This window comes from Eucyclogobius newberryi, unplaced genomic scaffold, assembly GCF_026437365.1.
Source record: "Eucyclogobius newberryi isolate DKJ021-1_F unplaced genomic scaffold, fEucNew1.0.hap1 SCAF_1, whole genome shotgun sequence".
Lineage (NCBI taxonomy): Eukaryota > Metazoa > Chordata > Actinopteri > Gobiiformes > Gobiidae > Eucyclogobius > Eucyclogobius newberryi.
The window spans coordinates 41,659,066-41,686,929 of NW_027315723.1; the positions used below are offsets into that span (position 1 = coordinate 41,659,066).

General features: G+C 43.5%; 1 protein-coding gene across 2 annotated transcripts in view; it reads left to right on the plus strand.

Annotated features, from left to right (window-relative positions):
* gpd2 (glycerol-3-phosphate dehydrogenase 2 (mitochondrial)) overlaps positions 1-27,864 on the plus strand; it is a 157,739-nt gene that overhangs the window by 117,455 nt on the left and 12,420 nt on the right. For both annotated transcript variants that reach the window (XM_072446677.1, XM_072446669.1), the window contains exons 13-15: positions 2,083-2,241; positions 2,316-2,428; positions 16,673-16,751. In XM_072446677.1, the coding sequence (XP_072302778.1) occupies positions 2,083-2,241; positions 2,316-2,428; positions 16,673-16,751 (351 nt within the window). The remainder of the gene's footprint in view (positions 1-2,082; positions 2,242-2,315; positions 2,429-16,672; positions 16,752-27,864) is intronic.

A 27,864-nucleotide genomic window follows, 5' to 3' on the forward strand; every position in this document is an offset into this window, starting at 1 on the left:
TGTGACTAAGGTCTTTACGTGAAGTCTGCTAAAGAGCTTGCTAAGTGTAAAACATTATTTTGGTGATTTTCATGTTTTAATGATTAGAGTATAATTAACCATAAGCAACATCTGTTTTTCAGGTGAGCCTGCAGTTTGTAAATCAAGCTTCAGATCACTGTGGAAACAGCTTCTCCCACACATCAGAAGCTGCAGGCCACGCACAGATCTCTACAACAGAATCTAATGTGCTGTCTTTGGACCCTCACCGCCAGCAAGCAAAGACATCAGGATGCATTACAGCTTTGACTTTGCACAGCAGGTACTAATAATAGTGCAAATGCAGAATAGCAATTATAGAGACATATACGTCTTAATCAAATGTCATATGTATTAATCTAATCCCCTTTCTCTCTCTGTCTACTACAGATACACTTTCCATCCAACCCTCTGCAGCCGGGGCCAAGCTTCACTACACAATGGACATCCACTACCTCATTGCTGGCCACACCAAATTCTCCCCTGATTGCGGCTTTGGACTTATCAAGCGAGCATACATGAAGACCAGGGTTGACACTTTGAAAGACATCAATGAGGTTAGTTTATATTATTTGACTACTGTAATGTGTAAACATTAGCCTGGCAAAACTTCAGTGCTGCTCTCTGCTTAAGATATGTTTCTTCTGTTCTCATTTTTTTTACATTGTCGCCCTTGTCATCAGGTAGTGGAAAACAGCTCTCCTGAGTCTCACCTCAATATCCCACAGCTTGTTGGAACGGCGGATGGCAAAGTGTTTGTCAAGAACTTCGACTGGCAGAAGCATCTGAGTCCCTTCTTCAGACGGCTTCCAAAGATCAAGAGTTATCAGCACTTCAGGTATTTATATTGAAACTCTCACATTGTGTTAAAAAAAAAAATAGTTAATGAGGTGATGTTATGTGAAATAGTTAGCCATTTCTTAAATGTCCTGTTATTTGTTTACAGCTTTGATGCCAAGAGACCAGGTGTGGTGCTTGCGAAAAGTCACTGTGAAGCAGAACCAGTGGAATTTCAGCTACTACGCAATTCAGCTGTTCTGCCTCCGGTTGACAATCTCCATGTCCTGGTCCCACCTGGACTGAACTTTGACCGGCAGACTTATCTGCATGAAAAAATCAGGCCTTTCTGTGCTGACGAGGCAAAAGACATCACATGCTCAGCGCCGAGAGTCACAGCACAGAAGAGTGCACAGACGAAGAAGAGGATGAGGATGTGATCTCTGATGTAATTGGACTCTGGTGGTGTCCATATCATATCGATTATCTCATATCTCATACATTCAAAGCCATGGACCCGTTGCAGTTCGTATACCTGGCCCTGGCATCTGTTTATAAGAGTTCTTCTATTAAGAGTGTTTTTTAAACTTCCTATAAGTTATCTGTCCTTTCCCCTTGTATCTACTGCGTTGTAACATTAAAGGCTATCTTATATTATCTTTTGTTGTTTGTGTTGCACTGAATCACCTGTGAATTATGTTTATCGACAAATGCAATGAACCCTATTCTGATTCTGATTCTTTGATTCTATTCAGGCCCTTTTATAATCCAAGTATTTCCATTTTAATATAGTAACTTCTAATTCTGATTCAAGTCCAGTTACCATCAATAACAACACTCCTCTTGAGTCTTCAGTGACAGCTGTAGGGGGAAGGTGGTGTCAGTGTGACAGGGGGAGGGCTTATCTCAATGAGATGCAAATGAGCACCCCTGTGACTCTGGGCTCACTCCGGTGGGAAACTTTGAGCCCCGTTTTCTCAGTGAATGGGTTTGAGAGTTGTATACATTCAAATGACCACAACTTACTCAAATATTATCAGATCTACATGAGTGAGACATCATTGGAAAGCTTTGAATTCACACTTTCAGAATCTGTGAATAACTCCGGGTAGACATGTAACTGGTTTAGCCACGGTCAGACACATATACGTTTTTTCAGCCCCCAGATACAAGTCCCTCGACGGGACAACTCTCGTCCTTTGGCTCAGGCCTAAAAATAATAATAAACTTTACACACTAACACACACATACAGGAATTATGTGTTACAGTTTGTTATTTTGTTGCAGGTGTTGTATGCCATTAAAGAGTATGCCTGCACTGTCATTGACGTGATTGCTCTCCGCACTCGCCTGGGGTTCCTGAATGTACAGGCAGCAGACGAGGCCCTGCCACGCATCGCACAAATTATGGCCAAAGAACTGAGTTGGAGTGAGGAGAGGACAAAGGTGAGTTAAAGTTCGATCAAACTAGAGCTAAACCAATTGTGTTCAATGTGGCAATGATTCATTAATTAATGCAGGCCGAGCTGGAGGCTGCCAAGAAGTTCCTATACCATGAGATGGGCTACAGGGCCCGCGACGAACAGCTGTCCAAGACCTCAGAGATCAACCTTGACTACCAGGAAGTCAACAGGTACAATTCATCAGACGACACTCCTGGAAAAAAAGCACACGCAAAACTCTTGTCCACTGCTTAAAATCTTTTGGGTTCATTCACAATACAATTTGTATTCAAATTGCCTGCATAGTTTGTTGGAGCAAACTCTGGTCCAATTGGAAAGGTGGGTCTTGGTCGGATTGAATCCCACTCTGGTGGTGATTTGTTAATGCAAGCGAATGAGCGAATGCAACAAAAGCTGGTGACAGGCAAATGACAAATTCCTGTGTGGAGATAAATAATGGAAATAGTAGAAAAAGCTTCAGTTGTAGTCATCTGGACTCAGTTTGAAAAAATAGACGTTTCGACTCTCATCCAAGAGTCATTGTCAATAACAGAATTTAGGTCGAGAACTCCGATATTAATACTGTTCTGTGGTAAGACCCGCCCATTGGGAGGAGCCTTCCTGAAGTAGAAAGAGTTGTTTGTTTCAACAGAAACTCCCCCCTTGTATCTACCGAGCTAGCCTATTCAGAATCTTAATGGGCTATTAGAAACCTCTTTGTCTTTGTGAGACCCTGGCTCAACCACCCTGAGTACCTGATTAGCATCTGAATGTCCTCTACCTTTCCAGGGGTTCAGTAACCCATTATAAATAACAGGAAGATTAAACCTTAGCCTGTAAGTCTGCTCAGCACTGTATTTTTCCACTGACTCCATTTTGTAAAATGCCGCCATCTTAGGTCCCCAATTGACTCCATCCAGATTACGTTTTATGCGGCTTCCTTTTAGCATAGTTTAATAAATTATTATTCTTTATTCCAGCATAGTTTAAAAAAATATTATTCTTTAATCATAATTGGTAGTCAAAAAAGAAATTCAGCTTTCGAAGAATGCCTACTGGACAATTTTCGGACTAGTGAACTTTCAGACTTGTGGGCGCAGCCACCCCTCACAAGCTAACGTGGCTTACATGGCTAGCAGGCCTGACGTGGAGGCCCGCAGCCCTTCCCCCTTTGGAGAAACGGGGGTCCCACCAGTCCTTCTTCACATCAGAAAGGAGAGAATATGACAAAGCATCAGATAGCGCTTATGATTTGTGAAATAAGACACGAAAAATGCAGCACGATATGGCAACTATTAAATCGGAAATGTTAGCTGCTGGGGATCTGAAAGTGGGGGGAGTAAGCGGAGCACGCATGGATGAAGCTGAGCAGCGTATTTCAAATAATATGGATGATCTGCAGACAATAAGGGCCAAGATGGAGGCACTGCAGGCCAAGGTGAACAATAATATGAAAAACAAGATTCTGGATTTGGAGTCCAGATCACGTGGATCCAACATCAGATTTGTGGGGCTCCTAGAGGGAGAAGAGGGAGATGACACTGAAAGTTTTCTAGAGAAGATTATTCCTGAGATTATCTCAGACTCTGTAGTTGAGGTTCCCCCCATCACAATAGAAAGAGCACATCGCCTGGGCAAACCAAGACCAGCAACTGATAAATCTCGAGGCCGGATAATGAGGTTTCTTAATGATTGTGTGAAGGAACACGTCATGAAGGCTGCAATGGTTACAAATGGTACAAAGGCAATATTTCAAATATTTTGTCATCATCAAGCAAAGTTCCACCACATCTGTGAGGAATTAAGGAGAAGATTGAGGGGGTTCTGTTCGACCAGAGAGTTTGATGACACTCAAAAATGATTAATAGCAAAATCAATACAATCAACCCAAATGGCACCCAATGGAGGTTTTACAAGTGGCATAATTTAACGTTAACGGCATGTTGTACCCAATTAAGCAATACAAAATTCTAAACACAAAAGGAAACAGGCAAAAACTGACATTACATATTTACAAGAGACCCATTTGAACAACAGTGAACATCAAAAATTAACCAAATTTCGTTAAAAAGAATTGCACTATTCACCATACAGAAGCAAACATAAGAGGGGGTAGCAATATTGATTTCAAACTGAATAGCGTTTTTGCTGCCCCCAGGAGGATTCTCCAGTGCTAGCTGCTGGTTGTGTCCATAGCAGGAGTGTTTTTATTATTATACTTCTGTGCCAAATCTGTTTCTGCACCTAATCTGTGTTGCAACAGTAGAATTTCTCCATTGTGGAACAAATAAAGGTTATCTTATTACATCATCCTGAAATTCAGCAGAATGCTCATGCCATACATTTTCTGTAATTGATCTCAATCCAAAACTTTTGAGCAACAGGACAGTCCCAAAACATTGGTTTGTCTCCTGGTTGCCACAGATTCTCCAACAGTTAGCATTTTCCTGTGAGTAATGGTTATGACATGGTGTTAAGAAAAAAGATATGTTCTCAAACAAAATTCACTTCAAACAAATGATTTTGTGTTTCTCCACTGAGATGTACATATACTTCCCCATTCTTCATCAACCAAAGTAACATTTCTCTTTCCCATCCATCCTTAAAGGTGCCATAACGTGCTTTTTTTCACGTTTCGTAGTCTATCCTAAGTGTATAATTGATAATAATAAGGGTTGTGCAACACCCTTAACATAATAGTTAAGAAATATCACCCAGACCTTGGACCCCCTCACCAACCCGGAAATGCAGACGGCTTGGTTTGATATTTGCCCCCACCCTTGCGAAGAGCGATCTGGCTCCCCCGCGCAACCCGTGACGTAGTCTCAGACCGCGTGTGTGCCCCGCCCACCCGTGACGTAGGCCCCACAGCTGTGTGCTGCTCACTCCGCGGAGCAGCGCGGAGTGAGTGAGAAAAAGTCTACTTTGAGACTGAATAAAAACGTGTTGATTCTACAGCGTGCGCAGAACAGATATATCTATAGATCTATATATATATATATATATATATATCTTATTTCCTGGTTTTTCCTGGTATCGGATAGAACTTCTCTCCGTTTATTTTCCCGGTTGCTGCCACATAAACCTTCACCATTGTGATAATAGTAAAGAGTGTGATATCATTAATGAAGTTTGGGCCTCTTTGAGCCGTGTTTCGTCGTAAATCGAAGCAGAAAATCTCCGGAATGGGCTTATTTGGAGACACGGCCTGCAGCAGTGCAGCGCGGAGCCGGGGGGAAGGGGGCGGGGGGCGGCAGGCGGGAGGCGAGAGGGGAGGGGGGGAGAGGGGGGATGGTGACGCGTGCTTGCCCTTATGACACGGTCTTGCCCCACCGCCCGTCAGTTTGGAGATTCGAGGAAAGGAGATAGTCTGTACTATAGCTAAACACTGCGGGAATCAATCAAAAAAACACTCTGGGTACATATATGAAGCACAAATAGCAATGTAAGAAGGTTAAAAGCTCTGAAAAGTCAATTTTGCATGTTATGGGACTTTTAAACAGTAGAGTGGCTGCCAAAATTGTTCATACAATTTGGATGTTATTACCATTGAAAGTTCTGATTTATAAGCTTTACTAAATATTTCAGTCAAAGAGCTATGATGGTCATTACTCTGTTTAATGTCTTGGTTATAGTAACTCCTTCTTTGTAAATACCTGTAAAAGACCTGTTTCTCCAAGCCAAAGGATTATTTTAACACACCAAAGTTTTACAAATTATTCTCCTTTACAGTCTGGTAAAAAAAAAAAAAAAAAGGATGTGAAATTTTGATCATAAGCCAACCAATTTTATATTTTAACATCTTTGTTTGGTTTGTATTTTTTGATTAGCTCCTTCCATGTTGTAAGCACAGATTTCACCAAAGGATTCTCCACCCCCTCCAAACGACTCAACCGTCTGTCATCTGCCAGTAAAGCCTGTTCAGGAACCCCCGCCACAACACCACTCTCAATATGCCTAAAGGGGGTTGTCAGAATTAGATCATTTAATTTTTTTTGTACATTAGTGTTATCGCTGGGCTGAGGTTTGAGGATGGCGGTGGGGTAGGTGGAGCTAGCAAAAAGTAGGCGGAGCTTGCAAAAAGTCGATTAACATGGGGCCAATGGGAGCCCGAAGCCAAAAAAGTCGCAGTACAAATATGACGCTCACTTCAAAAAATAGTTCAAAAAATGATTTGACCCTGCCCTAAATCATACAGAAAGTCATATTGGATCAAACATGGCGCTGACAAAAGTGCATCTCGTCGTACTTTTGGCATCTCCTCCCAACTTCAAACTTGGCCACAATACACAAAACCCATATGCAATGACGTTTTATAAATTTGAAGCTGATACATACGCCTTCGGGTATGGTCATCAACAATTTTAAACAAAATCACATTTTTTGGAAAAATACCCCAAAAAAATCTGCGTTTGTTAAAAAAAAAAATGTTGAAAATTTGACTGACGCGTTTGTGAAGATTTACAAGTTGAACGCAATGATATGCAAATGTAGGCCAAAATTCACAGATCTCAGAATAATTTAACGAGCACATGGCCGCTCAAGACTATAGCGACCACTACAGTTCACTTTAAAGTTCCAAAAATGTCTGATTACCACAAACTTTGGGCAGATTATTGTATACATAAAAAGAAGCGAAACAAAAAACCTCAATTGGACATATTTGTTTTACAGTTTGGCCCCTAGAAAGATATATTTCCTATACAAATCAGACTTGTCAGATCTATTTAGAAATTCTAAAAATATTTTGTGCAAAGTGAGTTCAAATTGGCACACACATTGGTCTGGATGCATGCATATCTGTATTATGTGCGGGTTGCCGGTTCAAAGCCATGGTTCACTAGACTGAAATACCTCTGCTATTTATTAAAATTCCGCTAACAGGGACTAAACACTTTCTGTGACAATTACAAAATAAAGGTCTCAGTGTTATAAAGATATAGAAGCAGTTTTATTTTGACATGGCCTGACAGTGACGGATGATTTAACGCTGACAAACATACTGACAAACAGAGCTATTGTCACAAATATGTGTCCGCTTTTTCATCTGTTTGTCTACAAACTTTGATATGACATATCCCAATTTGCATAAACGGATTTATAACACAACTCCTTTGGAAAATTTACACTATTAAAGGTGCCATAACATGCTTTTTTTCACGTTTCGTAGTCTATCCTAAGTGTTTAATTGATAATAATAAGGGTTGTGCAACACCCTTAACATAATAGTTTAGAAATATCACCCATACCTTGGACCCCCTCACCAACCCGGAAATGCAAACGGCTTGTGTAATGAATACTGTTATCTGAAGCACGGAGGGGCTCCTTTATGATTTCAACTTTCACATAATGCAAAAAAACGAAAATCACACATTTGGGGGAAAAAAGCTAAAACACTGTTTTTCTCTGTTTGGTCCGGGCCGACTTGTGCCCCCCTGAACATCGATGATAAGTCATACATGGGGACATAGACGCGATCGGCTCGGCCCAAACTCAAATAAAATGAAGCTTGCGAGAACTTCCGTCGCAACAGTGCCAACTAGTTCAAAAAAGAAAAAACATGAAACGCTTAATCTTTGGCCTAGGCACATGAAACTTGGAACAGTGATAGAGCTACCTTTGACGAGTAAAACACACCTGCTAGCATCGCTGTATGATAAACAGGAAGTCAGTCATGTTGAATCAAAAGTGGCGCCGCCAGGTTTTTTGTCTCCGATCGAGCTCAAAACACTTTTTGCATCTAAAGACATTGAAATGTAATAAATATATAAAAAAAAAAAAATGATATTCCTTACAGTCTCCGCGTAACACGCCCTCAAAAAAGGCTTAAATTTCCTGTTTTTTAGAGGACAAGTCACGCCTATTGGAATTGATCTACGGAGCTCATATTTCACTCACTAATGCGTTTTTATGGTCTGATTGGAAATAATTAATACCCATGTAACGAATGTACTCTATAGCGCCCCCTACCCATTGTGTGAAAAACTCAACATTGTCTGATTTGTTTGAAACTCATGTGTTATATTCTCCTGGAGACGCCATGAAAAAAGTGCATTGCAGATATTGTGTATTTTCACAATTGGCCAGCAGGTGCGCATTTAATGCCTTCACTTCCTCTTCCTCTTTTATTTTGATGGAACATTTCCTCTCGTGCTGTGGTCTTAGCATTAGCATTAGCATCAACATTAGCGGCGGGTCTCTGTTGCTCGGTGACGGAGGTACAGGGAGGAGGGGGTTTAAAGAATAAAGTCTAAGAGTATGCAGTGTCAGGGCAATCGCGATCAAAACATGGTCGCGCGGTAAGGCGGTCGCGAGAGCCATCATCACCGCTACCGCGGCTTTAATTGCTGTTGTCTCTGTAAGAAACAAAGTAAAAAATGAAATGATTTACAGAACAAATTAAAGCTAAACATGCTGAAAACAAGTGTACTCAAATGTTACAGGAAATTAAAAAGATAAGACGTGAGATGAATAATATGGCCTCACAAGAAATACATTTTAAAAAAATGCTCTTCAAAAAGATAAATAGTAAATGGCGCTTTTCTACCGCGCTTTTCTACCACCAAGGCACTCAAAGCGCTTTACATAAAGGAACCAGTCACCCATTCACACACACAATCACACACCAGATGTGCAGACACTGGAGACGAGTCGGGTTAAGTGTATTGCCCAAGGACACAACGCTAGTATTCACCTGAGGCAGCTGCGATTGCACTGCCAACCTGTGGGCCAGTGGATCTGACCGCTCTACCAGAATAGAGCACTCTACCACTGAGCTATTGCTGCTCTACCACTGATCTACTGCCACCCTCTCACAACAAAGATACAAACAATATGAAAGTTTTTAAAAAATCTCAAAATGTTTAGCTTGGTAGCTTAGAAAAAAACAGGCAGATGGAACACATTTTAAGATACAACATAATAAATAATGTAAGTTTGACCAAACAAGACCAATGTTTGTTTGTTTTTATCCTTTTTTCACCAAAATATCAGGAAACAAGAAGAAATTAAAAAAAAAAATCTGGATACTCAATTTACTTGCCATGACAGAAGAGCTACTAAAATTCAAAATGTAATTAAATGACTAAAAATCTATACATTTCTGGGGAGTGACAGTTTTACCTCGGAGTGGTATAAAGCTTTAAAAGACACAGTCTGCTTTCATCAACTTTTAACTGGGCCTTTGAAAAAGCTCAGATCCCTTTAAGTTGGAAGGAAGTTCTTAATACCTAGAGAACAGTCTATATGAGGCACTTGACTGTGCTTCATATAGACCAATCTCAATGTTGAATGTTTAACCCGTCGGGGTCGACGCCCGCGCTGGCGCGTGTGAAAACATGGTCGGCTTTAGGACCCTGTAGCATGAAAACCAAACAACGTAGACGGCTGCCGTTGACGTCATACGGAAGTGGAGACCCGTAGCAACATCTGAGTTTTTGTTTTTTTCGAATCCACCAGATAAAACCAAAGTTATGAACGTTTCAATTCCATTAAAAATTTGCGGAAAAATATGCGCTCTTTTCTGCGTGCGTTACATTTCTTATAATAACTTTGTCGTCTTTTGTGATAAAACGAAACGGAAAAAAACGTTAGCCTTGTGCTAACCCGGATGTTCAGGACGCACACGAGGAACGTAAACATTAGTCACATGACAATTAGTCAAAGAGAAAGAACGAACGAGAGGAATAATGCTGTTTTTGAGTAGTTTTGGAGAGTTTTAGTATTTCAAGTATTTCATTGTCAGTAATATAGTTGTGAAGCAAAATGAGGGGCACACTTCATGTTGATCAAGTTTAGACCTGGTTTAGACCTGCTTTAGTCCTGGTTTAGACCTGGTTTAGTCCTGGTTTAGTTCTGGTTTAGACCTCGTTTAGTCCTGGTTTAGTCCTGGTTTAGACCTGGTTTTGACCTGGTTTTGACCTGGTTTAGTCCTGGTTTAGTCTTGGTTTAGACCTGGTTTAGTCCTGGTTTAGACCTGGTTTAGTCCTGGTTTAGTCCTGGTTTAGACCTGGTTTAGACCTGGTTTAGTCCTGGTTCCTGGTTTAGACCTGGGTTGGACCTGGTTTAGAGTTCCTTCTGAACATCACTCACATGGAAGTGCAAGGCCTGTGATGTGGCTCTCTGTCATTTTGGACTGAAACTGTTTTGAGAAGTTGCACAAATAGAAAAACGCCTGAGGATTTACCTACTTTTTATTGTAAATAGTGGTTTATTGCTTGTATATATCACAAGAATACTTTTATATGTTCATATTTGCACCTTGTGGTTCAGTTTGAACCTTTTTAAATGCTTGGTTGAGCATGTTTGAGGGTTTCACAATGAAAAAACCATAATGTTTCTAGACGGACTTTGTGTTTTCTGTGTGTGTTTAGGTCCAGTATGTTGAAATAGTATGTCAAAGTGAAAAACTAACTAACTCATCATATAGGTGAGGTTGTGCTGAAAAAAAAGATACCCAACATTGGTCTGGTAAACATTTCTTAATGTAGTATATCAGGGCAAAATTGAAGGTACCCAAAAACGGCCAAAAAAACTCCGGACCCCGAAGGGTTAATATTGTGTGTACGAGATTGGCAGAATTAGGGCAGCAGCTATCAATTATTTTCTTTGATAATCGAGTTATCAGTTAATATTTTTTGTTTACATTCACAAACCATTTTTAAAAGCAAATTCAAATTTGTTTAAATCAATGTTATAGTTAATAGTCATGAAACAAATCACAAGTAAGGTGTTTCTGCTCAAAATAACACATTTTACTTTTAATTTCACCAAATTCTCCGCAGATAGGCAAAATCCTGCTCCTATTTGAAGTTTTGTAAATCCCACAGATGGTGCATGCAGCCTTCTGCAGTGCGTAGGCATTTATAAATGAGGCCTCAGGTCCTGTTCCTTGAAATAATGAAAAAAAAGGGTGGGTTGTCTAATTTCTCAGGGATTCGGAAGCGTATCTGCGAATGCCGATCCCTACTCCAGTGTGGTTCATCTTTTTATTTTTCCATCAACGTTGAGTCTCAGCGTTGCGGGATACAGCACACTTCACTTGGTCAAATGCTTTGCATTTCTTGACCACTTCATGGACAGAGTTGTCCATGAAAAATGAGACATGGAGCTCGTTTGATCTGGTCCGGTCTGTGGTGAGTCGTCTAGCTGCAGCCATAAAAGTATAATAGGTCTGACACGCTGGTTCGGCGCCAGCTTGGCAATGTGAAAGGTCAAGCTTTATTTTCCCTGGTTATCTAGACATTTTCAAGAAATAATGGTCCAAGCTCATTATCTGTCTGCTTCCACTCAGACATTTTGAATCTTCCCAACTTGTACTTGTAATATAAATGGATAAATCCAACGGATTTGGCCGCAGCCCGATAGACCTGACTGAGCAAGGCAGTCCATCATACTGGAAGTCTATCAATCAACACTTTACATCATCATATTTGCGTGGAATGCCTTTTGTCTGTTTTTCTATTTTCACATCATTATTTGGTCTGAGGTAGCTTCTGTTGTGAATATTATTTGAAGCTTTAAGAAGCAGCATGATAGAGAAATTGAGAGATACATTGGTGTGTGAAGCGCAAAGATTTGTAGCAGCATAGCAATGAATAAGACGTAAAAATAAGATAAGATAATCCTTTAATATCCACACAAGGGGAAATTTCGTTGTTACATTGCAGTAGAACAGGAGGAAAGGACAGATTAAAGGAAGTTTCAAAACACACTCTTAATAGAACTCTTATGAACAAAAACAAAACAAAAAAACTCTTAAGAAAAACTCCTCTCCTATCTTAATAAGGAATGGAGGGGGGGAAATAAAATGAAATAGATAATAAAAATAAAAGATAAAGATAAAAATCATCAGATAATAATAATAATAATAATAAAATAATGATAATAGAATAAAATGAAAATAAAGTAAAAATAGCTAGCACAAGACTAGGTAATACTATTAGCAGGTAAGTAAACCATATAAAAAACAAAATGGAACACTCTTATTTACAGGTATTGCACATGGTTGATTCAGTATTGCACATGAATATGATTTTATTGCACATGGTTACATCAGTATTGCACATTTTCAGGGCTAGCAGTGTTTGTTGTAGAGTCTGACAGCAGCAGGAAGGAAAGACCTGCGAAACTTTTCCTTCACACAGCGAGGGTGGATCAGTCTCTCACTGAAGCTGCTTTCCAGAGTGGACAGAGTGTCCTGCAGGGGGTGAGACTCATGGTCCAGCATAGATGTGAATTTAGCCAGGACCCTTCTGTCCCCCACCTCCTGCACCGAGTCCAGAGCGCAGCCCAGGACGGAGCTGGACTTCTTGATGACTTTGTCCAGCTTCCTCCTCTCCCTCTCTGTGATGCTGCTGCTCCAGCAGGCCACACCGTACAGGAGGGCTGATGCCACCACAGAGTCGTAGAAGGTCTTCAGGAGTGGCCCCACTCCAAAAGACCTGAGTCTCCACAGGAGGTAGAGCCGACTCTGGCTCTTCCTGTACAGTGCGTCTGTGTTATGAGTCCAGTCCAGTTTGTGGTTCAGATGAACACCCAGGTACTTGTATGAGTGCACTCTCTCAATGTCCCATCCCTGGATGTTCACTGGTGAGGGGGCAGTAGAGTGGCGTCTGCGGAAGTCCACCACCATCTCCTTGGTCTTCCCCGTGTTGATGAGGAGGTGGTTCCGCTGACACCAGTCCACAAAGTCCTGCGCCAGTCCCCTGTACTCCGCATCATTGTCGTCCGTGATGAGTCCGATGATGGCAGAGTCATCAGAGAACTTCTGCAGGACACAGCTGTCTACATACAGAATCCATTTTTAATCAGAGTTCTGTGCATTGCCTCTTTGTGTCATCAAAGGGACAGCATTTGGCGAAAGCTCCTGGCTGAGGTGTTTATTCACGTGCTAATCAACATATGTTGATTGTTGAAGGTCTGGAACCTGTGTGTCAAAGGAACCCAGACTTATGTTTTGCACCATTTCAAAAGGAGGTTGTAAGTGTAAAACACAGCTGGGTATTTTCTCTTTTTGGGTCAAATAGTTTAAATGTCTTTGTTATGCCTTTGAAAGTCAATGGGTTTGGTTCTTTGTGTATTTAATGTGCACTTAAAACAAACAAAACAAAAATCAATTAAGATTATAAGTAGAGGACAACAATTAAGTGCTTAATTCATTGAAAAAAAAAGTATTCACATTTGTGTCAAACGGATGCAAAGCAAGGTGGTATAATCAGTTTCTAACAGTATGGATTGAACGGTAAGAATCAAACTCGGAAAAGGTTTATTACCATTGCCAATGAACAGAATTCACCCTGGAGAGACTCAGACACAGGACACAGAAGAGAATGATTAGCGAGCTTTATTACGGAGGTTATTTGGCGCTCAGACCCCGGTGGAAGACAGTGATCATGGGCACTCCATAATCTAATTGAATTAGATGTCTCCCCCCGGAGCCTGGAGACTGGTGGTGGTAGATATGGAGAGAAGGTAGAGGATGAGGGGAATGCAGAGGAGGAGAAGGGGAGGCGGTGGGTCGCAGTACGGTTTGAGTGGCCGAGCCATCTGCCTGAGGGCTTAAATGCGACAGCCTGGGCGCTGATTGGGAGCGGGGAGGAGTGACTCGAGAGCGTTGATAGGTGATGAGGAGCAGGTGCGGGGCCATGATGCAGACGTCCCCTGTCCTTTCACCCTCCTTCTTGGCCGGGAAAAACTGCATAACCTCTTTGGGATAAGCGCAGAAACCTGGGAGAGTCCATGGTGAAGTGAGGGATCTGACTCTCACAGACGGACAGGCGAACGCAGCTTGAGTGCGATGATAGCGCTGGGGAGAGGGGTCCTTCCATGGTGGCCGACGCCGATTTAAGTTAGGTCTTCCAGGTGAATTTACGCAGGCTTCATTTCACAAACATAGGAACTTGCTTTGATGATTGATTTGTTGCAACACAAAATTATGAACAATGATAAAACAACCTATATAAGGTGAAAAAGAAAAACTATTTAAATCTGTTATTGGATAAAGATAAAAATAAACTATGTACAAAAAATTTACAGTTGAATTTACATAAATAGTTCAGAAAGTGAACAGTGCAGTGAGTGAGTGAGTGAGTGATTAAATTATAGTTAAAGTGACAGGTGTTAGGAAGTGTTCATCGTCCAACGGCAGAGGGAAAGAAACTGTTCTTTTTGCGGAAGGTTCTGGTCCGGATGAACCGTAGCCTCCTGCCTGAGGGGAGTGGCTCAAATAGTCCGTATCCAGGGTGAGAAGGGTAGGCTGTGATCGGACCTGTTTGTCCCAATGTCCCGGAGACATACAGGTCCTGCAGGGATGGAAGTCTGCAGGCCATCACTTTCTCACCAGAGTGCACAATGCGCTGTAGTCTTCGGCTGTGGCACCAGCGTACCACACAGTGATGGAGGAGGTGAGGATGGACTCAATGATGGCCGTGTAGAACTGCACCATCATCTGCGCTGGCTTTCCTCAGCTGCTGCAGGAAGTGCATCCTCTGCTGGGCCTTCTTGATTAGGGAGCTGATGGTGGGTTCCCACTTGAGGTGCTGGGAAGGAGTCTTCGGTGGGGAAGTATGTCATAGTGCGGGGGGGGGGGGGACTTTCCTAAGGTCCACACTCATCTCCACTGTTTTTTGGGCATTGAGCTCCAGGTTACCACTACACCAGAACATCAGCCGGTCCACCTCCCTCCTGTAGGCAGACTCATTCCCATCCGAGATGAGCCCGATGAGGGTCGTGGCGTCCGCAAACTTTTTAACAGTTTTACGCCGTCATGGCTGAAGGTGCAGCAGTTTGTGTACAGGGAGAAGATCCTGTGTTGATAGTGTCTGAGACATTCTTCCCCAGCCGCACACACTGCCTCCGATCCGTCAGGAAGTCAGAGATCCACCTGCAGGTGGAGTCAGGCATGTTTAGCTGGGAGAGTTCAAATGTCTTCATAACTACAGACATCAGCACCAGGCCTGTAGTCATTAAGTCCAGTCATCCGGGGCTTCTTTGGGACAGGGACAATGATGGACGGCATGTCATGGCATGATTCCAGGGAGGTGTTAAAAATGTCTGTGAAGATGGGGGACAGCTCTCTCGCGCAGTGTTTATGGTGGCGGTAGTTAGACCGTCTGGCCCAGCAGCTTTCTGGGGTTGGATTTCTAAACAGGATCCTAACAGGATGTAAACAGAATATTGTTTACATCCTGTTCCTGAGTTAAGAGAGTGGTGGGGGGACCGGGGTTGTGTTGGCAGAGGTGGCCACAGTGGGGGAGGGAGGTGGTCACATCAAACCTAGAGTAGAAAGAGCTGAGTTGCTGAGCCAGTTTCCGGCCATCTACAGCATGGGAGGCTCTGGGCTTGTAGTTGGTGAGAAGCCAGAGCCAACTCCACACAGAGGTGGGGTTGTTGTCAGAGAACTAGTACTTTAGACATGTAGTGTACTTGTGATCTAGCTCTCAACACCTCCCTGCTAAATCCATACTTTGCGTCTTTTTAGCACTTTCTGTCACCTACCTTGTGCGCCGCCTCCTTCTGCTGCCTTAACTGCCTCAGTTTTGGTGTGAACCAGGGTTTGTTGTTATTGAAAGTGACTTTGGTGTGAGTTGGAATAATGCTGTCCTCACAGATTCGAATATATGATGTCACAGTGTCTGTGTACTCATCCAAACTATCATATCATATCATATTACTGCAATGAGACAATCCGTAAATGGGCCACATTTAAACAGTTCTGGGCTGGATATAGATATGGGACTTTCTGAACTGAACTAATCCCACTGAAACTGTTCAGAGGGAGAAATATATGACACCAAAAAGCTCATTCAGATTGCGCCGCGGCCACGCAGCTCGCATCACACCCACCGGTAAAAATTCAGGGTGGAATTTTATTTTGTGCACGCTGAAGCTTTTCTGTGCGCATCGTGATTTCCCTCCGGAGAGATCTCTCAGTCGGTCAGAGCAGCTGGAAGCATTCCAGCCGTACGGTGCAGTCCGGGACTGACTCGCTGAGCCACGTCTCTGTAAAGTACAAAACCGGAGATTAAGAAAAGTCTGTATTTCGTCTCATCAGCAGTGCCAGTTCTTCCAGTTTGAGTAGTGAGTTCACGTTAGAGAGGAAAATCCCAGGTAAGGGCGTATGTGTGCCAAGAGAATGACTAATTCTGCTGCAGATACTAAAAAAATTGGAACTAGATCCGTTGGAGTTGTGGTGCTGATGGATAAGAGCTCTTCACGGGTGTAAGAGCACGCTGACATATGTTACGGGAAAAACAAACAAACAGACAAAACTAAATTCAGCCTTCTCACCAGAGTGCAGAGGGAGCCGTCAGTGGCTTGATCACCTTCTTGGCTCTTGCATAAGCCATTAGTGTGATAATGATCATTTTGCCAGCACTGCTAACGTTGCTCCAATTCTAGTCGCCTTGTCACCACCAATGTGTTTTTTTGCGCAGGTACAAGAAGCGCTTCCACAAGTTTGACAAGGAGAGCAAAGGCTTCATCACCACCGTGGACGTGCAACAGGTGCTACAGGTGAGTCCACTGTCCTTTGCACTCATGTTTGTATATTTACTTGTTAAACGAGAATCTATATGTACTGTATTTACATGTGCAAATGTGTTAATATGCAGTATAGCTCAAATAAACTCCATCCCTGTCAGACTAACCTTAATTGACTTAAATTAACCTTTTTTCTGTATTTAGTATTAAGATAAGATAAGATAAGATAATCCTTTATTGTCCACACATGGGGAAATTTCATTAAATTAAACTGTGTGTGTGTGTGTGTGTGTGTGTGTGTGTGTGTGTGTGTGTGTAATATATATGTAAATACAGTACATACAGATTCTGCAAACAAACGAAAATCACAAATTTGAAAAAAAAAAAAAAATCTTATTTTCGCTTTATCTCAGTTTGGTCGGGGCCGCCTTGTGGCAGTTTTTCCTGTGGTCAGTTATATGAGCCTTTTAAAGTGAGGAAAATAAGTAATCTAAAATGTACTTTTTTTTTTTTTTTATTTATGGCGCGGTCTGAAATTTTATTGTAGGTGCATTTCCACTGTGAGAAATAAAATCAAAAAATATATATGTATAGTTATAAATAAAAAATACAATTCAATGCATTATTCATCAATAGTAGAAAAAGCTTCAGTTGTAGTAATCTGGACTCAATAAAAGAATTTAGGTTGACAATGACCAGATGACTACAACTGAAGCGGGTTCTACTATGGAACACGCCTGGACGAATGAGGGATTACACCGACATTATTCATCAATGCAGAGAAAATTCAGTTGTATCATCTGGACTCTGTTTTTAGAAAAACAAAACGTTTCGGCTCTCATCCTAGAGTCATTCTCAATCTGCGAATCGAGTCTAGGAACTCAGGATTTATATCCTACTCTGTGTAAGCCCGGCCCACCGGGCGAGACTTCCTGATTAAGGGAGATTTTGCTTTCACTTGAGACTGCTCTTCTTTTTTTTCTAACAGCCCTGTAATGGGCTATTTTACATCGATGACTTTCACTCCCTCCCCACTGATGAGCATCAAAATACCCCAGGCATAAGTACGTCCATTTTATTTATATAGCCCCTTTCACTGACAGAAGTCACAAATTGCTTCATAAAAACACAGAATAAAATAATAAAAACACAAAAAAATTTCAGTGAGCAATACACATACAACAATATACAGTCAATCTCAGAAGGCTCAAACGAGCAATATAGCTGAATATAGTCAGCAAACAGGTGGTAGGACACATCACTAAACTCTTTAATGATCTTTCCCAGGGGGATTATATAAAGCAAAAACGGAGCCCTGAGGAATCAGACATTATTTGGTTTGTAGCAACACTAAAACTCTGACCGGATAAATATGAGGAAAACCAAAGAAGAACTGACCCTGATAGTCCAATCAGGGCCCTCAATCTTTTTAACAGTATATGATGGTTGACGGTGTCAAAGGCTGCAGACAGATCCAGCAGAACTAGAACAGGGCATATTCTAGAATCGGCAGACATCATAATATCACTGGAAATCTTTAGCAATGCTTTTTCCGTAGAATGACGTTTGCGTAAACCAGATTGAAAAGAGTTGTGAACGTTAGACTGTTCTAGGAGGTCTGACAATTGTTCAGAGACCACCTTCTCTAGGATCTTGGACAAGAAAGGGAGCTTTGAAATAGGTCTGGAACTCTTCTGGTCTGTCGGGTCCAAGTTTGTCTTTTTGAGTAATGGCTCTACTATGGCATGTTTAAATGGAACACACAGGTTGAAATTTACTATTTTGGTAACCCAGGGGCCAACTACATCAAACACTTTAAAGAAGAGCCTGCAGGGTAAGGTATCAGTAGTACAACAGGAGGGTTACATCTTGGTCACCAGAGCTGAGATGTCCCCTAGAGTGACAGACTTAAAAGAAGACCAATTTTTGTTGTTGTTGTTTTATGGCGGTTGGCATCCAATTGTTGCATTACCGCCAGACTTTATTCCTCAGACTTTTCGTAGTCCTCAGACTGTCGTAGTCCGTAAAAGTACTCCTTCCATTGCTTTGGTGTTACAAAGCCCATGAGGTCATGATATGTCTTTGTGACTAGAATAGTTGTTGTTTCAGAGACGTACGTCTGAGGAATAAAGTCTGGCGGTAATGCAACACTCGGATGCCAACCGCCATAAAACAACAACAACAACAACAACAACTACAACAACCGGCTTTATTCCAGGGAGACTCTTCTTCATCTTCCTATCCTTCTTTGACGTTCGGTGCCACCGTACAGCTTTATTCTTTAGGCTTCATTCTATAGGCTTTAATATTTCCACTGATGTCGCTGCTTGGTAGCCGTGCGTCTACGAGACTGGACGAGGACAGGAGACCACCCCCACCCCCATCTCGTCACTCTGATCACCCTGACTCCCCAAAAGCAGACCCCCATCACTCCGACTCCCATTTAGCGCCTTTAGCCTGTTTTCTATATCTGCCCAATCAAGCTCCTTTGTTCCAAGGAATCTCCCTGCAGCTTTAGCAATGATCCTGATCCTTTCAGTTCTGCTTTGAGTCTGAGCAGCACAGTTTACAACATCCACCATAAAGAGTACAAAATCCTCTCTATCCACAACCAGGGTATTCTCATTAATTCTGGAACCTGCACACTTGGGACCTCCACTCTTGAAACCTTCACACTTCTTGGGAGCCACGCTGGCCTTTCTCATTTCGCCCTGGCTGGGAGCAGCGCTGGCTCCTCTCTCTGTATTTACTCTAAACTCGTTACTTGAAACTTTCTTGACTGCATCTGCATAGGATATACCTTGAGAGACCTTTATTTTATGCACCTCAGCAGCTCTTTTGCTAAACCTGCATCCCCCGTAGGCAGAGCTATGTTCTTCCCCACAGTTACAGCACTTCAGTTTTGCTCCCACGTCACACTTCCCATACTCGTGATCTCCTGCACATTTACCACATCTTTGCCTCCCTCTACAGACCGCTGCAATATGCCCAAAGCGCTGGCACTTAAAGCAACGCAGGGGCGGTGGAACATATGGCCTAACGTCATGGCACATGAACCCAATGAACACCTTACTAGGCAGGCACCTCCCTTCAAGTGTTACCATTACCGACAAGCTGTCACATCTTACCCCAGACCGGGTCACTTTCAACCGCCTAGCGTCCACCACCTTAGCTCCAGTCAAATTCTCCTTAACTTCATCCACAGACGTCGCCGTAGGGACACCTACGATAACTCCTCTGACCGTGTTTCTTTCAGCATCAGACACAAGAATGTCCTTTCCACCCAGACGTTTAGTTCCAATCGCCTTCCGTTGCTGAGCCGCGTCCTTGCACACGACCAGCAGCGAGCCATCTCTAAGGACACTCGCACTCTTGATCACTCCCACAGCTACAGTTAGGCTCTTTGACAATGCCACTGAATTCCACTCCTTAAAGGATGCACTATCCTGTGCAAGCTTTATGATCACCTTACAGTCTCTGCTCTCACTCCGGATATCAATAGCTTCAGCCTCATCCTGCTGCTCATTCCCAGAACCCTCGGACGAGCTAAGGGACTTTTTACGTTTCCGGGCACGTGCAGCCAGAAAAGGCTGCTCCTCCACGCCGTCCAGAACGTCTTCGACCACCGATCCACTCTCCTCCGCCATCTCCCGTCTCTCCAGACCGGAAACTAGCTCTTCTTCTTCTTCTTCTTCTTCTTTGGTGTTTTATCGCATTTAAACTAACAACAAATACGGCGTTGCATTTTAAAAAATTGTATGTTGAATTTCGGTGACAGGCTCCACAGAAACAGGGTTATCACACAAAAGGGGTTGGATTTGGTCTTTGATCATCTTAATCTTATTGGTGAGGAACCTAAGGAATTAATTGCTGTCATCTACAAACAGGAGTAAGATAAGATAAGATAAGATAATCCTTTAATGTCCACACAAGGGGAAATTTCGTTGTTACAACGCAGTAGAAACAGGAGGAAAGGACAGATTATAGGAAGTTTCAAAAACACACTCTTAATAGAACTCTTATGAACAAAAACAAAAAACTCTTAACTTGGAGGGGGGGGGAATAAAATAAAATAGATAAATAAAAATAAAAAGATAAAAATAAGATAATAAAATAATGATGATAGAATAAAATAAAAATAAAATAAAGATAAAGATAAAAATAGCTTGCACAAGACTAGGTAATACTATTAGCAGGTAAATAAACCGAATAAAAACAAAATGTATTTACAGGTATTGCACATGGTTAATTCAGTATTGCACATGAATATGATGGTATTGCACATGATTACATCATTATTGCACATGAGTAACTGCATCTGTAGAATATACAATAGAATTTATAGTGTCAAACAACACTGTGGGGTTTTTCTTGTTCGACGTTATTAGCTGGCGGAAGTAATTCCATCTGGCATTTCCCATCATATCATTGTATGAAGATACAAGATCTCTGGGGTGTAACCTATGGACCTCAAGATCGGAGGTTTTCCCCAGACGCTCGGTTTTCCGACATTGTCTCTTTAGATTTAGGATACCTTCATTAATCCAAAGACAAGCTTTTTTCTGTTTTGACAAGGTCGATTTTATAGGTGCCACCTGATCTAAAATTTATAAACAGTGGCTGTTAAAGCAATAAATTGAGCTGTCCACGTCAAGACAATTAATAAACAAGTGAGGATCAAACATGGCAGAAAATTGGACAGCTGTATTTGCAGTGATAATGCGTCTCTGAGACCATATGTTTGAGGGCACAGGCTCAGGAGAAATTCAAATAAGACACAGCTATGATCGCTCATATGGATATCCTCCACACAGAGGTTAGCAACACTCACACTTTTTTTTTTACTTAAAAAAAAAAAGTGTGGCCCTTTTGGTGAGTGGGACCAGAGACATGCTTGTCATGATGAGCTGTCGACCCAAATGTTGAAATTCCCAAGATTTAAAACATTTTGCAGCTTTATAATAAAAGATAAAAAGTCACTAAAGTCCTTTAAAAAGACAGCAGCAGGACCAGGGGGGCGGTAGACTAAAACGCAGTAAAACTAGATAATGTGCAATGGCTGAAGCCATTGCGAGTGTCTGCATTCTTGCGTAAAAGTACTACATGTGTGTAGTAAAGACTTAGGCTCGAGCCATGGAATGGAATGCTCATTCCAAGGAATGCTTGAGTCTATTGTTCTTCCCCTGGTTTCTTATTCCTATTATTCCTATTCTTCATGTTCATACTCGGGCATTTTTGACCCCCTGAACATTGATGAAAGTCACACATGGGGACATAGACGCGATCAGCTCGGCCCGAACTCGAATACAATGGAGCTTGCCGCGTGGATCCACACGGCCCGGCGCCGCGCCCCCAGGGGCAAGAATGCAGACACTCGCATTGGTTTCAGCTAAAAAGACTTTATTGTTGTTGTTGTTGTTGTTGTTTTATGGCGGTTGGCATCCAATTGTTGCATTACCGCCAGACTTTATTCCTCCACTGGTTATTCTTTAGAATAAAGTCTAAAGTTTAAAGAATATTCTTTATTCTTTAAAGTCTCTTTAGCTCCAGTACTAGTTTGTTTAAGACTTCATGGGCCTAGAAACGCCAAAGTGATGGAGGAAGGACTTCTAAAGGATAAAAAGACAAAGACGTCCCGTGACCTCATGGGCTTTGTAAAACAACAAAGACGTCCCATGACCTCATGGGCTTTGTACTTCCAAAGCACCGAACGTCAAAGCACCGAACATCAAAGAGGGCGAGGAAGGTGAAGAAGAGTCTCCCTGGAATAAAGCCGGTTGGTCTCTGACACAACAACTATTCTAGTCACAAAAACACATCATGACCTCATGGGCTTTGTAACGCCAAAGCAATGGGAGGAGTACTTTTACGGACTACGACAGAGTCTGAGGACTACGAAACGTCTGAGGAATAAAGTCTGGCGGTAATGCAACACTCGGATGCCAACCGCCATAAAACAACAACAACAACATAGTCTGAGGACTACGAAAAGTCTGAGGAATAAAGTCTGGCGGTAATGCAACAATTGGATGCCAACCGCCATAAAACAACAACAACAACAACAACAACAACAACAACAACAACAACAACAACAACCGAACGTCAAAGAGGGAGAGGAAGATGAAGAAGAGTCTCCCTGGAATAAAGCCGGTTGGTCTCTGACACAACAACTATTCTAGTCACAAAGTCATATCATGACCTCATGGGCTTTGTAACACCAAAGCAATGGAAGGAGTACTTTTACGGACTACGACAGAGTCTGAGGACTACGAAACGTCTGAGGAATAAAGTCTGGCGGTAATGCAACACTCGGATGCCAACCGCCATAAAACAACAACAACAACAACAAGCTGAAGTTGTGTAATGTAGTTTAGTTAGTTATAGAGTTGGGGTGTGTTGAAGAATGTGCCGAGGATGAGGACGAAGAGGATGTTCTAACGTGCTTTGAACTCATGGGCTTTGAAACACAGAATAAAGTCTGAAGAATAAACTTATACCAGCCGCCATAAAACAACAACATGTATGACATGCTCTCTCATTTGATTGATGACACGCTTGGGCTAGTCCTGGGTCTTTTCAACCGTGTTTGGGATTCAGGTTGTGTTCCATCTGCGTGGAAACAGTCTACGGTGGTGCCGGTTCTGAAGCCGGGTAGGCCAGCGTCTGACCCTTCAAGTTATAGGCCGATTGCCTTGACGTCGCAGCTCGGGAAAACGATGGAGCGCATGGTTACCGAGCGGTTGGATTACTTCTTGGAGAGTCAGGGTTTGCTTCCCGCGCACCAGAGTGGTTTCCGTAGGGGCAGGAACACCATGGATTCCGTGTTGTGTTTGGAATCTGATATCCAGCTGGCCAGGGCTCAGAAAGAAAAGGTTATTGCGGTGCTCTTTGATGTGGAGAAGGCGTACGATATGGTTTGGAAGGATGGGCTCCTCATTAAGCTGCGGAAGTGTGGTGTGAAGGGTAAACTGTTTAACTGGGTCCGGAGCTTTCTGTCTGGCCGGCGTATCCAAACCAGAGTGGGCGCTGCTTACTCTGGGGTCTATGGGGTGGAGAATGGGATCCCGCAGGGGAGTGTGTGTAGCCCTATCTTGTTCAATGTTATGATTAAGGACATCTTTGACGACGTGGATGGGTCTGTTGGGAGGAGCCTTTATGCTGACGATGGCGCTCTATGGGTGAGAGGGAGGAATCTCCGGTTTTACGAGGCGAAACTGCAAAGGGCAATACAGCAGGTGGAGCAGTGGACCCTGAAGTGGGGGTTTAAACTGTCCGTACGGAAGTCTCAAGTGATCTGTTTCTTCAATGGACATAGGGACGTCTCCCTTCGACTGCATGGGCAGGTGCTCGAACAGGTCAGGGAGGTGAGGTTCTTGGGGGTCACCTTTGACGAGAGGCTTAGTTGGCATCGGCACATTGATGAGGTCAGTGGTAAATGCAAAAGGGTGAATAACTTGCTTCGTTGTCTATCCGGCCAGGACTGGGGGGCCAGCAGAAGGTCGCTCCTGGGTATTTATCGGGCCGTCATGAGGGCGGCTATTGATTATGGCTGTATAGCCTACATGTCTGCGGCTGAGACTAACTTAAAGAAGCTTGATGTGGAGCAAGCCCAGGCCTTGCGCATCTGCTGTAGGGCTTTTAGGACCTCCCCTGTCTCGGCGCTGCAGGTTGAGTTGGGGGAATTGCCGTTACGGCTCCGGAGGCTAGAACTTCTGTTGGCTTACTGGGTGAATGTGCAAGGTCATACGAGCTCTCACCCGGTGAGGGACTTTCTCAGGGTTGATGGGGGGCAGAGTGAGGCTGGCGGTATGATTTTCAGCCAGGTAGGAAATGCGAAGGCGCGGCTTGCGGGGGTTGGTGATCTGCGTGTGAGCCCGTCGGTGGCTTTGTCTGCTATAGCTCCGTGGAAGTTTGTCCCGGCTCCTGTTGATGTTAGCTTGCATGGCAAGCTTAGAGGAGTCGCTGGGAGGGCACCGCAGTTTGCCGTTCAAGCGCTCATCGATAAGCACTCAGGTGATGTGTTTATTTATACCGACGGGTCTAGGGATCCTGAGAGTGGGCGTACTGGCGCCGCTTATTTTGTGCCTGACCTGGGGCTAGCGGTCAAGAAGAGGTTGACAGATCGCCTTTCTGTTTTCACGTCGGAACTTATAGCGATACGGTTGGCGTTGGAATGGGCGGAATCTGCTTTGCAGTGTTGCGGCATTGTGGTGGCCTCTGACAGCCTTTCTGCATTGCAAAGCATTAAATCTGGGAAATCGGATTGCAGACAGGATGTGTTGAATGGCATCTTCTGTCTGATGCTCTTCCTGTCCAGGAAGGATGTGAGGGTTTCCTTCATTTGGGTCCCTGCGCATGTGGGGGTGGATGGTAACGAAATGGCTGATGCACTGGCTAAACGTTCCCTTCGGCGGCCATCAATTGATGTGGCGGTTGAGTTAAGCAAATCTGAAATCAAGCCTGTTATCAAGAGTCATGTGGTCGGCCTTTGGCAGGAATTTTGGAGCCACTGTGTTACTGGACGGCATCTCTATCACATACAGGGTAGTGTGGGTCCTTGCGGGTCTATGGGCAGGAACGCGTGGGAGGAAAGGGCCTTCGCCCGCATGAGGATTGGCCATACTGGACTCAATTGGTCACTGAGTAGGATAGGCAAACATCCGACCGGTCTGTGTGGTCACTGTCGGGTGCCAGAGACTGTCGAGCATGTGCTGATTTGCTGTGAGGCTTATGATAGGGAAAGGGCCGGGTTGGCCTTGTGGTTTCGGAATAATGGGCGGGAGTTCAATCTGCGGAACGTTCTGGCGATCCAGTCACAGGGTTTGTGTCAGGCTGTGGTTGCTTACTTATGTAGCACAGGGCTGGGTAAACGTTTATAGAGGTGGGGGGTGTTGGAGACTGAGCCGAGGATGAGGAGCAAGAGGATGTTCTAACGCGCTTGGACTTCATGGGCCTAGAAACGCCAAAGTGATGGAAGAAGGACTTCTAAAGGATAAAACGACAAAGACGTCCCATGACCTCATGGGCTTTGTAAAACAACAAAGACGTCCCATGATCTCATGGGCTTTGTACTTCCAAAGCACCGAACGTCAAAGAGGGCGAGGAAGGTGAAGAAGAGTCTCCCTGGAATAAAGCCGGTTGGTCTCTGACACAACAACTATTCTAGTCACAAAAACACATCATGACCTCATGGGCTTTGTAACGCCAAAGCGATGGGAGGAGTACTTTTACGGACTACGACAGAGTCTGAGGACTACGAAACGTCTGAGGAATAAAGTCTGGCGGTAATGCAACACTCGGATGCCAACCGCCATAAAACAACAACAACAACAACAACAACAACAACAACATGTAGAACAACAACAACAACTACGAAAAGTCTGAGGAATAAAGTCTGGCGGTAATGCAACAATTGGATGCCAACCGCCATAAAACAACAACAACAACAACAACAACAACAACAACAACAACATGTAGTTTAGTTGTGTAAAGAAGTGTAATGTGCAAAATTTGTGGAAAGGTACTGCATTTGTGTGAAAGTACTGCATGTGTGTAACACATGTGTGTCAGAGTCTTACATGTGTTGTTCAAATCAAATCAAATCAATTTATTTTTGTAAGGCCCAAAATCACAACAACAGTTGCCTCTGAGGGCCACAGGGAGAAATGAATCAACAATGTCTGTGGTGGCGAGGGAGTCAGACAATGTCTGTGGTGGCGAGGGACGATGTCCCAGGGTCCTCTGTCCTTAGACTCTCCTTCTCGGCCAGGAAAAACTACAAAAAAACCTCTTTGGGAAAAAAGCGTAGAAACCTGGAGGAGTTCCAGTGAAGGAGAGATCCGACTCTCACAGACGGACAGACGGACACAAGGAGACTGGAGCTGGACCCACTCTTCAGGCAGAAGAGGGACCGTCGGAGGCGAGCTGGACCCACTCTTCAGGCAGAAGAGGGACCGTCTGAGTCGAGCTGGACCCACTCTTCAGGCAGAAGAGGGACCGTCTAGAGGCGAGCTGGACCCACTCTTCAAGCAGAAGAGGGACCGTCGGAGGCAAGCTGGACCCACTCTTCAGGCAGATGAGGGACCGTCGGAGGCGAGCTGGACCCACTCTTCAGGCAGATGAGGGACCGTCGGAGGCGAGCTGGACCCACTCTTCAGGCAGATGAGGGACCGTCGGAAGCGAGCTGGAGCCACTCTTCAGGCAGATGAGGGACCGTCCACACAGGGCAGGGACCACTTCACCAGGGGAGGGGCATCTGGGTCCACAGGTCCTCAGGAGTGAGAGAAAGAAAAGAAGGCGGTGAACAGTTTGCAAGTGGAATCAAAAAATAAATATTGTTTGATAGTATAAGTAGTCAGAAGAAGAAGAGGATAGTCCTCAAGCTGTCATACTTCCCCCAGCATAGTTACTCCTAGGGCAGCGTAGCTAAAGCTGTGGGTTTATGTTTCTGTTCCTAACTAGTCTGACCATAAGCGATTTCGAAGAGGAACGTTTTAAGCCTGGACTTAAATGAAGAGACTGTGTCAGCATATTTAACATGGGTCGGGAGCTGATTCCATAACACAGGAGCTTGGTAGCTAAACGCTCTACCTCCTACAGTACTTTTAGAGACTCTTGGCACCACCAGAAGGCCAGCATTCTGAGAGCGAAGAGCTCTGTTTGGATGATATGGTTCTATAGCATCTTTGAGGTAGGATGGGGCCATGTCATTGATGGCTTTGTAGGTCAAGAGTAGAATTTTGAATTTGATTCTAGACTCGACGGGGAGCCAGTGAAGAGACTTCAGCACTGGCGTAATGTGCTCGCTTCTTTTTGTTCCTGTTAGTAATCTTGCTGCTGCATTTTGAACCAGTTGAAAGCTTTTTATGGAGCTTTTAGGACACGCTGCAAGCAGGGAGTTACAGTAGTCTAATCTAGTCGTTACAAATGCATGGATAAGTTTTTCGGCATCACTTTTAGGCAGGATTCTTCTGATTTTGGCGATGTTGCGCAAATGGAAATAGGCTGTTTTACAAGCTTGATTTATATGAGCTTTAAATGAGAGCATTTATATGAGCTTTAAATGAGAACATTTGTTGAAAATGTTCAATATTTGTTGAAAAATATTCAGCCTTCCCGCGCGGCCACCTTCCCGCCCGTCCATGTT